This window comes from Tachyglossus aculeatus, chromosome X1 (assembly GCF_015852505.1).
Source record: "Tachyglossus aculeatus isolate mTacAcu1 chromosome X1, mTacAcu1.pri, whole genome shotgun sequence".
In the NCBI taxonomy this organism is placed as follows: domain Eukaryota; kingdom Metazoa; phylum Chordata; class Mammalia; order Monotremata; family Tachyglossidae; genus Tachyglossus; species Tachyglossus aculeatus.
The window spans coordinates 46700111-46716471 of record NC_052101.1 but is presented as its reverse complement, the minus strand read 5'-3'; the positions used below and the strand labels follow the sequence as shown (position 1 = coordinate 46716471).

The following is a 16361-nucleotide window of genomic DNA, read 5'->3' as shown; positions in this document are numbered from 1 at the left end:
CCTGCAGAATTAAATTCCATTATACACTGAACGTTTTAGTAATGAAGCAAAGGTACACTGTCCACACTAAAGAGCAGCAGATTGTGGGAAGTCACCCTAGCAGGTAGAGAATATGGCATGCTTGACCCAAAAAGTGTTGCCCATCTTGAGCAGATAAGGAGGCAGATCTGAAAACAGTGATAGCAACTGCAGGCAGCAAATGCACCACAAGGAAGAGGACAATCTTTCCAAGGGCCTAAAGTGTAATGGGATGTTGATGGTGGAGATGGTCAGTAGTGTTCTCCTTGCAAACAAAGGACATTATGTTCATAGAATTGAAGCAGAATGCTGAAACCACTAGGTTTTACAGTAAATCACACTTCTTCTGAATCCCCTTCTCTTTGGAAAGCTGAATCTGTCGACATCGCCATCAGTGGCTCCTTGTGGGCAGAAGGACCAGCTACCAGCTTTGTTGTATTGTTCTTTCCCAAGCCCTTAGTAAACACCACTGGTTGATTGATCACGTCCATATGCACAGAATCTGGCAAAATTACAAAGCCCATACTTCGTCAGTGGTGGCCACTAGCCGAGCTTTCCGGGAGCCCTTTACCACGCTTTATCCGAGGCTTCCCTCCAGAAGTTCATCAGAACAGCAACCCCTCTTTACCAGATGGGCCTTTGCAACCCTTGCCAAGTCTCGGGCTCTGTTCACTGAGCCTCAGAGGTAAGTGCTGCTTTCCCCAGAACATATTAATCCGAAAATGGCTTGGTCCGAATTTATTCTGGAGTAACGATATTCACCTGATCCCATTTTAAAATTAGGCCCTAACTCTAATATAATTAGCTCTGGAGAAAGAAATTCAGATTTTCAGAGGAAGAAAGTGAGTCTCATTCATTCAACCATATTTATTGAGCGCTTTTGTGTGCAGAGAACTGTACTAAGTGCTTGGAAAGTACAATCTGGCAACAGATACAGTCCCTACCCAACAATGGGCTCACAGTCTAGAAGGGGGAGACAGGCAACAAAACAAGTAGACAAGGGTCAATACCATCAGAATAAATTGAATTATAGCTATATACACATCATTAATAAAATATATGGAGTAATAAATATGTACAAATATACACAAGTGCTGTGGAAAGGGGAAGGGGGTAGGGCAGAGGGAGGGGGCGATGGGGAGGGGAGGAGGAGAGGAAAGGGGGGGGCTCAGTCTGGGACGGCCTCCTGGAGGAGGTGAGCTCTCATAGGGCTTTGTTGTCTGTCTCCCCCTTATAGACTGTGAGCCTGCTGTTGGGTAGGGACCATCTCTAGATGTTGCCAACTTGTACTTCCCAAGCACTTAGAACAGTGCTCTGCACACAGTAAGAGCTCAATAAATACGAGTGAATGAATGAATGAAGGGAGAAGGAGAAAAGGAAGAGGAGGGGAATCAGTGAATCAGGGATCTGGGTGATTCCTGTCTGCTCGGCTGATGGCCAGATCCAGTCTCTGGCTGCAGCCAGAGCAGTCATGGAGGCTTCCCCAGGACCCAGGACTGAGGGACAGAGCCCCACAGGGCACCTGGCAAGAATGATGCTTCTTCAGGGCCCAGCTTTTTCAACCAGTCCCCAGACAGAACTGACAGAAAGACCAATCCGGTCTTTTTGTGAAAATGTTCTCCCTCCTATTTTCTTTTTCAAGGCATTTGTTAAGTTAGGTTATTTGTACCAGGCATCATACTAAGCACTTGGGTAGATGCAAGCTAATCAAGTTGGAAACAGTCCCTGCTCCACATGGGGCACCTAGACTTAATCCCCACTTTACAGATGAGGTAACTGAGGCACAAATGTGAAGTGACAATAATAATTATGGTACCTGCTAAATACTTACTATGTACCAAGCATTATCCTAAGCACTGGGATAGATACAAGTTAATCAGGTTGGACATGGTCCCTGTCCCATACAGGGCTCACACTCAATCGCCATTTTACAGATGAGGGAACTGAGGTACAGAGAAGAAAAGTGACTTCCCCAAGGTCTCATGGCAGACAAGTGGCAAAGCCCAGATTAGAATCCAGGTCCTTTGGACTCCCAGGCCCGTGCTCTATCCACTAAGCCATCCTGCTTCTTCTGCAGGTATTAAGGAGATTAAAGACAGGAATCCACCAAGAAGGAGGCATTGTCAAGTGAGCTGGAACTAGAGGAACATGTCAGTTTAGGGTCAGGAATGTGAAAAAGGGAAAGGAGGGGAAGGGGAAAAACTTTAGTGGAATTAAATCAGGGCTACAAGAGAAAGTGGTGTCAGGGGTGCCACTACATGAGGTTGAGTACGAGGGTGGCAAGAGGGTAGAAAAAATGGGTAGTTCACAAATGGTGAGGGTTTGCTGGAAGTGCTAACGGACAACTCTCTGACTCTCTCTTCCCTTCCCATCTCTTTCCTCCCTGAGGAGCCAAGAGGAAAAGACTCAGCAGATTATATTCATTAAGAAAAAGAAAGGAATAACAGAAAAAGGGCACTCCTTTTGGTTCTTGCCCTCACCAGGTGTCTAAATTAGACAGGTATAGTTTTTACAGTTTTGAGTTATTATCGTTTCTTCTCCCTATCACTGGATCACTTTAGAAAATATGACTAATTTCCCCAATTTGCTTTAATTTTTTTCCAAAACATTCGCTGCCAAAACAGAGCTAAGACAATTCACAAATCCATGCTAATTCTGCCATGGCTGACTTCAGGTGATTTAACTCAATTTTTCTAATTAAACAGCACAACTTCCCCTTGTCAATAAGAAGTGATTAATACTTTGGAATGTCATCTATATAGTTGGGTCATTTTCAAATGCTTATTTTATTTTTCCTGGAAGGTTTTTTTCCAAGTATAAAGATTCCTTTGGCGAATGACCCCGAGATCTGTTTTTGCTTACAAAACCATTCCCTCGATCCAAAACGACTAGGTATTTGCCTTCCCCAAGGTGTAGTTGCTACTTAGCTTTGAAAAAGAGAAGTTACAAAAATGATTCCTGAAATTCATACTTCAATTTCTACTATTCTGTCCTTAATTCATTCAATTTTGCCTCCAAAAGTCTTGACTGAAAAATCCATGGTAAAAAATAAAAAATAAAAAATCCATGTATTAAGTACTTACTATGTGCCGAGCATTTTACAAAGTACTACGGTAGAGATACAAGATGCTCAGGTCGGAATGTCTTAACTTCACAATCTAAGAGGTGGGAGGATCAGCTACTGACTGAGAAGCAGCGTGGCTCACTGGAAAGAGCATGGGCTTTGGAGTCAGAGGTCATGGGTTCAAATCCCGGCTCGGCCAATTGTCAGCTGTATGACTTTGGGCAAGTCACTTAACTTCTCTGGGCCTCAGTTACCTCATCTGTAAAATAGGGATTAAAGACTGTGAGCCCCCCGTGGGACAACCTGATCACTGTGTAACCTCCCAAGCGCTTAGAACAGTGCTTTGTACATAGTAAGCGCTTAAAAATGCCATTATTATTACTAGGGGGAAGCAGCGTGGCTCAGTGGAAAGAGGAGTTTGGAGTCAGGCTTTGGACTCCAAAGGCTTTGGAGTCAGAGTTCATGGGTTTGAATCCCAGCTCTGCCAATTGTCAGCTGTGTGACTTTGGGAAAGTCACTTAACTTCTCTGTTCCTCAGTTACCTCATCTGTAAAATGGGGGTTAAGACTGTAAGCCCCCCGTGGGACAACCTGATCACCGTTTCCTCCCCAGCACTTAGAACAGTGCTTTGCACATAGTAAGCACTTAATGTCATTTTTATTATCATTATTATTATTACTGAAGCAGTGAGGGTTCAGAACTTGCCCAAATTCACCCAGCACAGGCCAGCAACAGAGCTGGAATTAAGCCCTAAGTCTTCTGACTCCCTTGTCCACACTCTGCCTCTCCATGCCGTAATCACAGGCAAAAAATAGTGAAAGCTAAAACCAAAACACCAAGTCCATCTACATTTACTGAATCATCCTCTGTGTGTGCATGACAGAGAGACACTAACTGGACGGAAGTAAGCAGCATGAGATCTTCCTAATAATATTTATTAAATCCTTACAATGGGCCAAATATTGTGTTAAGCACTGAGGTAAAAACAAGGTAATTGGTTTGGACACAATCTCGTTCCCACATGAGGCTCACAGTCTAAGGAGAGCAGAATTTTTGTCCCCATTTTACAGATGAGGAAATGGAGGCAGAGAGGCTAAGTTACTTGTCTGGTCACACAGCAGGCCAAGAACCAGAATGCGAGTCTCCTGACCCCTAGTCCCATGCTTCATCCTTCCCAGGACAGTTTCAACACCCTGGTATCCCGTCCCTGGAGTACCCAGACATTTTAAATAAGATACAGTTGGGAGAGAAATTGCGTTTAATTTACAAAACCATTCCCTCAATCCAAAGCAACTATGTAGTTGCCATCCCACAGATGTGGTTGCTATTTGGCTTTGAAAAAGAGATGATACAAAAAATATAATTCCTGAAACCCACACTTCAGTTTTCCCCAGCCTGTCCTTAATTCCCTAAATTTGGGCTATGGCAACAATGTCAGAGCCTCTTGGGCTGGGGTACAAAAGCCCAAAAGATGGGTTAACAATGAAGAAGACCATGTTGTAAGAATTCCCCTGCTCACAGTTAATGTGGCAACAGGGATTTTTGGCATAGGAGAAGTACAATTATTTTCAATTCCCAAGCGTTCTCCGTTTAGTGGGCAACATTCTTTTTTCTGAATTATCTTTTCCCACGCTCTTTCTTGCTCCCATCCTCCCCCAATATTCACCACATCCCTAACTTTTCTTGTATCTGCCCCATGACAAAATTCCCTCTAGCAATATTCTCTGACAAAGCATTCAAGCTGCTGCCAGCCACAGACTCCAAGGCGTGCTGAGACAGCCTCGGTTCTTTCATCATACCAATGGAATTTCATAAACTAAAAATTTACTAGAATCTACCCCGGTCTTGCTGAGGCTTTGTTTGGATAGGTTTCAACCAATAGTAACCTTAAAATTATCAGTGACATTACAGTAGACAATGCTTCCTAAAAGTCAATGGTGCAAAAATGCATTGTACCAATCTTTAATACGGAATGACATTTGCCAAACTGAAATATTAACCCTCGGGAGGGAATTAGAGACTATATCTGTTAAGTTGTTGCGATGTACTCTCCCAATCACCTAGTACAGTGCCCTGCACACAGTAAGTGCTTAATACGAATGATTGATTGAATTCTAACATGCAGTCCACTGAAGAGGCTTCAAGAGTCAATCTCTGTAATTCGCAAATCACATAAGCCTCTCCCGAGTTTCCAAATGTGTCCCAAAGTATTGTCAGCGACCGGAATGCTGGTCATGCTTGACATGCTTTGAAACATTCTTCATATTTGAAGATGAAATGTGTTTACAGAAATGAAAGAGGATTCAGAAGGGAATAATACGAGATCACTGCGGTACTCTTGACTGATAGCATTTAATTCATAATTCAATCACTAGCATTTATCATGAGCCTACAGGGTTGCAGGGGACTGAACTAAGCATTTGGGACACTACTTGAGGGCAGGGATCATGAATACAGCTCTCTTCTCCCATGTGCTTAGTAGTGTGTTCTAAACACAGAAGGCACTCAAATATTACTTAATAATAGAAGAGCATTAGTAAACACAACCTCTGCTCTGAAAGAGTTGATGAATCTAGCAGGGGCAACAGACACTAGAATTATTTACAAGTAGGAGGAAAGAGAAGAGGTACGCCAATTGAAGCATTCTGGTTCAAACCCAGAAGCCACAAATACAATTTTTAATCCCTTGAGAGAATAAAATTTAAAATGACTTTAGAGAGATGAGGGAAAATGTTTTATTTTGTGTTGGAATTTGGGGGCCGGCTGCCCCTACGCACAGTAATTTTAATAAATACAGTTACTATGATTAAGGAAATTAATTTGGCAAGAAAAACATGGTTAGTGTGCTCACAGGGTACACTCTTGTAATGTCATTTGCACAGTTTTGTGCAACTCCCAGTTTGTTGCACCCCTGTCCATCTAACAGTGCTCAGTGCTTAGAACAGTGCTTTGGCACATACTAAGCACTCAACAAGTACCATAATTATTACTTGCTTGCTTATCATTGCCTATCTCCCCCTCTAGACTTTAAGATCTTTTTGGGCAGGGCCCATGTCTAATAATTCTGCTCTACTGTACTCTCCCAAGTGCTTAGTACAGTGCTCTGCATACAGTAAGTGTTCAATAAATACAAGTGATTGATTGAGCGAGCTTGGGTCTGGGAAGCAGAAGGGCCTGGCTCTGACTCTGCTGACTCTGCCACTTGTTTGCTCTGCAACCTTGGGCAAGTCACAACTTCTCTTTGCCTCAGTTACCTCATCTGTAAAATGGGGATTAAGACTGTGAACCCCATGTGGGAAATGGACTGTGTCCAATATGATTGACTTGTATCTACCCCAGTGCTTAGAACAGTGCCTGGCACATGGTAAGCAATTAATACCATAAAAAGAAATAAAAAAACATGTCCACCCATACCTTCTATCTCAATTCCATGCCTATCATCTCCGCTTCTGCACTTTAAACTCAAAGGAAGGAATCACATTTTCCCACTTCCAAGTGCTTTGTGCAGTGCTTTGCTTGGCACCAAATAGGTGCTCAATAAATATTGTCAACAATATTGCCAATTGCTACTTATTTTTGATCACATATTCCAAAACTACAAAACTACACATCATTAAGCACTTAGTATAGTGCTCTGCACACAGTAAGTGCTCAATAAATACGATTGAATGGATAAATCCAGGATGTAAAAATAAAACAAATGGTCTCAAGGTCAAGAATCAATTCTATTGACTCTATTGTACTATTCCATGCACTTTCTGATGGATTGTTTCCACCTGGGTAAAGTGGTGAATGAGCCTAGAGGATAGAGTGTAGGCCTGGGAGTCAGACACACAAGTGGTTCTAATCGTGTCTCTGCCACTTGTCTGCTGTGTGACCTCGGGCCATTCAACTTCTCTGTGCCTCAGTTACCTCATCTGTAAAGTAGGGATTAAAGCTGTGAGACACATATGGGACACAGACTGTATCCAATCTGATTAACTTGTACCTCCCCCAGTGCTTAGCAGAGTATCTGACAGGTAGTAAGCCCTTAATAGCAGAAGCATGTACCTTGGTCGTTCCAGTGGCATCTGAATGCTGAGATCCACAACCAGGGAGAAAGCCCACCGCTGCACTGGGCTATTTGGTTCTACCATTCTGTGCAGGTCGAGCAGGGTAAAGAGAAACAGCAGCTGCCGCCTGTGGTCTAGTGGTTCCACAGCCACCTGAGAGAGATGCCGGCCAACCCCCATTCTAGCCAGAAAAGCAGTGTGGCTTAGTGCATAGAGAACTGGCCCAGGAGTCAGAAGGACCTGGATTCTGATCCCTGCTCCACCACTTGCCCACTGTGTGACCTTATACAAGTCACTTCACTTTTGGGGGCCTGTTACTTCATCTTTAAAATGAGGAAAAAATATTTTGAGCCTCATGTGGGGCAGGGACTGTATCCAACCTGATTAACTTGTATCTATCCCAGTGCTTAGAACATTGTGTGGCACATAATAAGCACTTAGCAAGTATCATAATTACTATTATTAAAGAGTTTACAATCTAGCTGGGGAGACAGACACAAATTATTTACACGTAAGAGGAAAGAGAAGAGGTACACTAACTGAAGCATTTAAACACCGTTAAAAAAAATCTCAAGACTTCCATCAGGTCTTTTGGGATATCATGATTGTTGTAAAAGGAAGGCCCCACTTAGGCCTGAAAATCATGTTAGCCATTTGAGGGGACTGAAAACGACTTTAGCAGTTGCGACAATATGCCTCTCCTTAATTTGTTTTGCAGTTTTTAGCATTTCAATCTTTCCATATATACATCATCCACCTTTCCTCCCCATACGAGTGCCTTGTGGGCCAGGGACATCTTTCTCCAGTGCTTAGTACTGTGCGCTGCACATGGTAATCACTCAATCTTTTGGGGCCCTATTTTTTAAACCATTTGCCAAACTAGTAGGAGAGGGTGGAGAATGATTCAGGGGGCCTAGCCTGCTCTATGTTTAAGATCTCACCTCTCCCCATCCCTAAGAATGAGCCTCCTGCCATAGCAAAACTGGACCATTGTTTTCATTTGGAAAATTAGGACTATTTTGTTCACCAGACTGGGGGTGGGGTGAAAGCAGGGAGGGACATCAGGGAGGTGGTACTCAGCCATTTTGTCTAACACCTGCTCAAATGCTGATAGGTGAGCTGATGAAGAATTATCAGCTGTTTCTGTCTTTCCCTCTAGATTGTGAGCTCCTTGACGGAAACTTTGAATTTATATCACCTTGGTATTATACTTCAAGGGCCTACTATAGTGCTAAGAGCATTTTAGGTGCTGAGAAAATGTTAGTGATGAATTAATACACATTTATATGCTGAGGGCCAGGGACCATGTCTAATTCTTACCTGAGTATTCTTGCCATCTCCCCTCTCCAATATCCATTCACCAAGTAACCTACTTACTGAATTTTCCTTTACTCTGCAACTTACCATCTCTAAAAGATGCCGAGTGCCTGAACAAATTAGGCAATTTCCCTTCTTAGAAGGAAATTAAGACAATTCCAACATAACATTGAAGTGTATGGAAAATAAAAGTACCAGAATCCTAAATGTGGAATATATACTAGGAATACTGACGGAATGTCCTTACTCTGTTTTGGTGAGTCTTCTGGCTGGATAATAATTATATTTTTAAATCAAAATTCGGCTTCATTCACTTCTGAAATATGTATCCAGCCATATCTAGTTTGTCCTTCATATCTGAGGGCATCGTTAACATTGAAATTCACCTTTGAGTGTAATGCCTGTGTTCATGGTCACATTTTGCATATAAAAAGACTGCTCTTACTCTTTTATGGTTAATGTCTCTTACTTTTCTCTGCCAAACAGAAGAAGTCAAACTGGACTGGGTTAACACTATCAAAACAAAAATAAAATTATATATGGTCCTCTAGACTGTAAACTCATTGCGGACAGGGAATGTGTCTACCAACTCCAATTTGTACTCTTCCAAGTGCTTAGAACAGTGCTCTGCTCACAGTTAAGTGATCAATAAATATTGACTGATTGATTACTTCAAACCATCATTTTGTTTTGTATGCCTTCTTTCAGATTACAAAGAGAAATAAAGAATGTTTGTTCAATTCAGAGAGAACAGGTCAACATGCATCATTTCAGTTACATTTGAGGTAAGCATAAAGCAAATAGTAGATACAGCACTTGAAAAAACAGAATTTTTCAAGTGTAAACTAATAATGTGTTGCTAATTAACCAGACCCAGAACAATCCCCTAGGAAGAGTTCACCTTTTTCTAAGTAGCTTTAAAGCTGGCTTCCTTAGTAGGACTGTACCATGGAGTGAAAAACTCCCTGGGTTTACCTATTAAAATGAAAGGGAATTAGAAGCATAAGAGCTGTTTAAAATTCCACTTGCTTCAGAAAAGCAGCTGAGTATGTGTGTGTATATCTGCTGTGAAAAGGCATAACAGAATCTTTGTTTTACTGTCCACAGAAATGTGCATATAGTGACTCATTCAAACACCCCCAAAGTACTGTTTAATGGTTCTCTTTCACCAACTCAAAATAGTAATGCTCAAAACACATACATTATTATCCAGAATGCTACAACAGAAGAGACATTTGCAGTGATCTTACCCTAGTTAAAATTCACAGCCACCTCCTTTACTTCTTGCCATTAAAAAAAATGTGGTGCTAGCTTTCAGGGTGCAAATGATCACTTGTATTAGCATTTAAAATCCACAATCTAGAAGAAATCGTTGTACCCACAACTATTATCTGAGCAAAATAAAAGAGGAATGAAAATGGAAATTTGACCCCACAAAAACGTACAAGCTTTGTTTTTTGGGGTTTTTTTTATTGAAGAAATTTCCTGTATGAGCGTTTTAAACAAAAAGTCTAACAAAAGCAAAGTTCCTGTACCAAGATTTACCAAATTTCCTCTCTCCAGATGGCTTCTGAACGCTGGACACAGATAACACACCCTCTTCTTCCTGCTGCCTTTTTGGGCTAACCAGAACTTACCAATTTAAGATGGTCATTAACCAAAAAATAGGCTCTTATTAATCAATCAATCGTATTAAAACACACTCCACGACACTTCCCTTCCCAGACTCTCTTTTGGCTGTGGAGAGAATCAAGGGAAGCACCACTCTAATTTGAACATTTTGAACACCAAATCATGTCCAAGTAATGAGGACTTGAGTAGCACTAGTCACATCTTTAAATGAGTGAATAACACTTGAGGAATGTCCAACAGCAAAAAGTATTTGCAAAGATGGAAAATGAGAGAGGGGCAAGAGCAGGAAAAAAGGGAGTTAAGAGAATGAGATCTATCCAGATAAGCAAATAATGGAAAAACAGCAGAAGCATTTAAAGAAAAGTCTGACAGCTCAAATCTACTTGGTGTGGGGTTGGCTAGAATTCTTCTCCAGCTGATATTTACACCAAGTTCCCAAAGGAGGAACCTTTAAATTAGTTCCATGAGTAGAGAAGAAAAAGTCCCTCCAGTCCTCTCATTATTTCTACAATCTCTTGTTCTACAAAGGAGTTTATCCAGAGGCACCAACTTATAAGTCTTAACAAATAAATGCCTGTTCCAAAGCATCTTTTAAAATCAGTGACAACAAAATGCAGTTATCAAATGGTCTGAAATACCATTTAAAATGGCTTTCTGGCAAAGTTAAAATAGATCTTTTCTCTAAAATGCTTAATTGAACAAAAAAATATTGCTGTGATTGCAGGAAAATAGTAAAAATTATCTTTCTTCAGGATTTACACACTCTCAAATATCAGCACAAAATAACCAAGTCTCTACCTAGTCAAACACACTGCCAGAATTTTTTTAATGTGTACATGAAACAAGGGTTTTGGGATTTCAGTTTAAGTCATGCTATAAAGTGTAACTAGAGTTCTGATGTACAACTATCAAATTAAATTACCCACCCACATACCTCAGATTTGCCACCTCAAGTTTATAAACAACTCAAGACAACTTTCCATTAAAGCACTCTGAACCCAAAATCAGACTGCCTTACCAAAGCAGTCGAGTCTATTGTGAAAATAATATAGACAATACCGTAGGCTGTTAATTTGACACAGACAACGTTTAAGGGAAGGAAAAAAAAAATCCAACGATATACCCCTAAAAGTACACCTGTGATTTCCAACAGAGTAGTGGATGTTCATTATTAAAAACATAACATAATATAGTGTTTCAAAGTGGTATTTAAATTATGGCTCGATATTTTGCTCAATCAAAAGCTCAGTCAAGCCTACATATATTAATAAATGCACACTTAGGTGATAATCGAACACTATATAATTATAAGGTTTAAATAAATCCATAGCTTTTCCAGGAGAAAAATATGCCTTTTCCAAACCCAAGCAAATAACTGCATGATCAATTAAAATGGCAATACAGTCAACTTCAAAACTGGAACTTGGCTTTAGTTATCCAACGATTTGTTCTATGCCCAAAATGAATGAAAAACCCCTCAAAAACAAAAACAAAGTACTCTATATGTATTAAGTGAAGCAGGCCCAACAGGTCTCACTACTGACAAAAGAGAACAAGCTCGTTTAAAGATTAATCTCATTTCATAATTGTTGCTTTGCGTTCAGGTAAAGGTAAAATTTCACCCTGAAAGATTGGACAGTTTGTCCAACTACCAGTCAACTTTGGTGAATGTTCTGCTTCATTTTAGATGCATTCATGTTATCATCAAAACAGCATGCTGCACAATAGAAACAAAATGGGTTGTACACAGCTTGTGAGTAAAGAAAATACCTAACTTTTTGAAACAAGTTCCATTTAAATCCTTCACCTCAAAAGTTATTCAGTGAGCCCTGAGTTTATTTTATACTGCAAGCCGTCCCATACAAATGACCTAATTTCAGTATCATGCAGTGCTTCACCCCATGAACTCATGACAGGGACATGAAAATCTTCAGGGACTCCCACTTAATTAACAGTTAGAAAATTAAGGCCAAATGGATAAGAAAAATAGAGAAAAGGAGAAAAAGATTAAGGCAGTAAGAAAGAGATGCAAAGAAAAGCAAATTCTTATTAGAAGCAGAACCAACTGAGGTGATGTACTGACCACAGTCAGAATAAAAATCAGCAACCAGTTCTAGACCACTTGCCTGGGGGTCAGAGGACTTGGGTTCTAATCCCAGGGCTGCTAGTGCCTGCTGTGTGTTCTTGGGCAAGTCACTTAACTGTGCCTCAGTTTCCTCATCCATAAAATGGGAATTCAATATCTCTTTCTCTCTCCTACTTAGATTGTGAGTCCCATCCGAAGGACAGTGACTGTGGTCAACCTGATAAATTGCTTAAAACAGTTCTTGACACATACAAACGCTTAATACTTTTTAAATCAAATTGTTTAAAACAGTTCTTAACATAAGAAACGCTTAATACATTTTTTTAAATCAAGTCACCTGGCAAAGGCATAGAGATTGGAACTCAACCTTAGTTTCTATCTTGGAAACCCTAGCCGACCTCTTGAATCTCCAGTCATCCCTCTACGATTCCCTGCTTCAGGTTTCTGAGCACTGCGGGGCTCTGCCTCCTTGCTCAATCGTATTCACTGAGGGCTTACTGCGTGCAGAGCACTGTTTTAAGCGCTTGCGAAAGTACAACGGGGCTGGTAAACCTCCTTACCAGTCAATCAACAGTAGTGACTGAGTGCTTACTAAGTGCTGAACACTGCACAAAGCGCTTGGAAGAATACACAGGGCTAGTAAACACAGCCCCCTGAGACACAAGCTTCTTTCTTGGGAAGTGTCATGGGACTCAGGGTGCTGACAGCCCCAATTTTAGAGTTTTCCTTTTGAAAAATGTTCCTTCATCCATCGAAAACACTCTCAAGAGCCTCCACTCAGAAAGAGCATTTGTTACCACCCACAAATTAAGCCTGGCAGGGAGGGGGAAGAGGAGGGAAAAGAGGGGGGAGGAGGAGGGAAAAGCGGGGAGGAGAAAAAAGGGGGGGAGGAGGAGGGAAAAGGGGGAGGAGGAGGGAAAAGAGGGGGGAGAGGAGGGAAAAGAGGGGGGAGAGGAGGGAAAAGAGGGGGGAGAGGAGGGAAAAGAGGGGGGAGAGGAGGGAAAAGAGGGGGGAGAGGAGGGAAAAGAGGAGGGAGAGGAGGGAAAAGAGGGGGGAGAGGAGGGAAAAGAGGGGGGAGAGGAGGGAAAAGAGGGGGGAGAGGAGGGAAAAGAGGGGGGAGAGGAGTGGACAGAGGGAGGAGAGGAGGGGAGAGGAGGGGATAGAGGGGGAGAGGAGGGGACAGAGGGAACAGATGGGGGAGAGGAGATAGACAGGGAGAGAGGAGATGGGGTGGAGAGGAGAAGATAGAGGGGGGAAAAGGGGGGAAGAGGAGGAACGTTGTTGCCAACTTGTACTTCCAAAGCGCTCAGTACAGTGCTCTGCACACAGTAAGCGCTCAATAAATACGATTGATTAATTGATTGAAAAAGAGGAGGGAGAGGGAAAGTGAAGGGGGGAGAGGAGGAGGGAAAGGAAGAGGAGGAAAATAAGGGGAAGGGGAAGAGGGAGAAAGGGGAGGGGGGCGAGAGAGAGAGGGAGGGAAGAGGAAGGGAGGTGGGGTGGAAGAAGGGGAGGAAAAGGAGGAGAGGAGCCTGCCAGGCAGTCTGAGCTCTCAGTTCCGCCCACAGCCTCGCTGGTCCTCCAACCTGTGGACCGGGGGCGGGGGGGAAAATCCTCGTTTTACTTTCTCACCGACCCCCGTGGGCGCCTTGTTAAGGCCTGGAGAGGTCGGGAAGATGGCCCAGCTCTCCAACCTGCAAGGTAACCGCCCTCCTCGGCCGCGCCCGGCCAGAAAAAGTTGGAGGGGCCGCGCCCCCGAACCCCCGGGGGGGCGCGGAGGGGACGGAGCCCGGCCGGGAGGAGAAGGAGTTAGACAGACAGACAAGGGGCAGAGCAGGGGCGAAGGGCGAGAAAGTCCCCAGCTGGGCAGGCTCGCCGCGCCTTTTACCTCCTGCGTCCTCTCGGGGGGCTTCTTCCTCAAAGCCTCTTTAGTGCCGGGGTCCAAGGGAGAGGTCATGGTCCCCGAGGGCCGGGGAGACCATCCGGGCCGGGACGGCTCGGGGGCAGCGGCAGGCGGGCGGCCCGGCCGGTTACGGCTCAGCCCCGCACCAAACGTCCCGGGAGCGCCGGGCGCCGAGGGAGGGAGGGAGGGAGGGGGGCGGAGGAGGAGGGAGACGGGAGGGGGGAGCGGGAGCGCGCACGCCACGCGGCGGGAGCGGCAGGCGGCGCGCACGTTCCAACCCGAGCGGAGGCGGGCGGCGTGCGCGCTCCCGGCGGGCGAGGAGCTGGCCCCGGGGCCGGGCGGCGCCCTGCGGGCACAAGCGGAATTATTATTATTATTATTAGGGAATTATTGTTATTATTATCAATAATAATAATGGCATTTATTAAGCGCTTACTATGTACCAAGCACTGTTCTAAGCGCTGGGGGAGATACAAGGTCATCATCATCATCAATCGTATTTATTGAGCGCTTACTATGTGCAGAGCAGTGTACTAAGCGCTTGGGAAGTACAAATTGGCGGTATAGAGAAGCAGCGTGGCTCAGTAGAAAGAGCCCGGGCTTGGGAGTCAGAGGTCATGGGTTCTAATTCCGACTCCGCCATATCTGCTGGGTGACCTTGGGCAAGTCACTTCACTTCTCTGAGCCTCAGTTCCCTCATCTGTAAAATGGGGATTAAGACTGTGAGCCCCACGTGGGGCAACTTGATCACCTTGTAACCCCCCCCAGCGCTTAGAACAGTGCTTTGCACATAGTAAGCACTTAATAAATGCCATTATTATTATTATTATTATTATTATCAGTTTGTCCCACGGTGGGGGGGGGGGCTCACAATCTTCATCCCCATTTTCCAGATGAGGGCACTGAGGCCCAGAGAAGTTCATTCAATTGTATTCATGGAGCGCTTACTGTGTGCAGAGCACCGTACTAAGCGCTTGGGAAGTACAAGTTGGCAACATACAGAGACGGTCCCTACCCAACAGCGGGACGTTAACTGACTTGCCCATAGTCACCCAGCTGACGAGTGGCGGAGTCGGGATGTGAACCCACGACCTCTGACTCCAAAGCCCGGGCTCTGTCCATGGAACCACACTTCATTCCATCCTATTTACTGAGCACTTCCTGTATGCGGAGCACTCTACTAAGCGCTTGGAAAGGACAATTTGGTAACAAATAATAATAATAATAATGGCATTTGTTAAGGGTTTACTATGTACAAAGCACTCTTCATTCACATCTCTGCACATCTCGGCCCTCGGCACATCTGCCAAGCTAGATCTCTTCCTCCCTTCAAAGCCCTACGAAGAGCTCACCTCCTCCAGGAGGCCTTCCCACACTGAGCCCCCTTTTTCCTCTCCTCCTCCCCATCCCCCCTGCCCTACCCCCTTCCCCTCCCCACAGCACCTGTATTTATGTTTGTACAGATTTATTACTCTGTTTATTATACTTGTACATATTTACTATTCTATTTATTTTGTTAATGATGTGCATCTAGCTTTATTTTTATTTATTCTGGTGACTTGACACCCGTCCACATGTTTTGTTTTGTTGTCTGTCTCCCCCTTCTAGACTGTGAGCCCGTTGTTGGGTAAGGACAGTCTCTGTATGTTGCCGACTTGTACTTCCCAAGAGCTTAGTACAGTGCTCTGCACACAGTAAGCGCTCAATAAATACGATTGAATGAATGAAAGGACAATTCGGCAACAGATAATAATAATAATAATAATGGCATTTGTTAAGCACTTACTATGTGCAAAGCACTCTTCATTCAGTCAGTCATATTTAGTGAGCGCTTCCTGTGTGCAGAGCACTGTACTAAGTGCTTGGGAAGTACAAGTCGGCAACAGAGACAGTCCCTACCCAACAACTGACTCACAGTCTATAAAGGGGAGACAATTGGACAAAAGGACAATTCGGCAACAGATAATAATAATAATGGCATTTGTTAAGCATTTACTACGTGCAAAGCAGTGTTCTATGTGCTGGGGGGAACACAAGGTCATCAGGTTGTCCCACGTGGGGATCACAGTCTTACTCCCTATTTGACAGATGAGGGAACTGAGGCTCAGAGAAGTGAAGTGACTTGCCCAGGGTCACACAGCAGATATGTGGCAGAGTCAGGATTCGAACCCATGACCTCTGACTCCCAAGCCTGGGCTCTTTTCACTGAGCCATGCTGCTTCTCTGAGACAGTCCCTACCCAGCTATTGGCTCACAGTCTAGAAGGGGCTTACTGTGTGCAGAGCACTG

At 43.7% G+C, this 16361-nt stretch overlaps 1 protein-coding gene across 5 annotated transcripts in view; it reads right to left on the bottom strand.

The window, feature by feature from the left end:
• Positions 1–14169, bottom strand: part of RAPGEF6 (Rap guanine nucleotide exchange factor 6) — a 295383-nt gene extending 281214 nt beyond the window's left edge. For all 5 annotated transcript variants that reach the window (XM_038740784.1, XM_038740786.1, XM_038740785.1 and 2 more), the window contains exon 1: positions 14058–14169. In XM_038740784.1, the coding sequence (XP_038596712.1) occupies positions 14058–14126 (69 nt within the window). In that variant the 5' untranslated portion in view covers positions 14127–14169. The remainder of the gene's footprint in view (positions 1–14057) is intronic.
• Positions 14170–16361: the final 2192 nt, after the last annotated feature.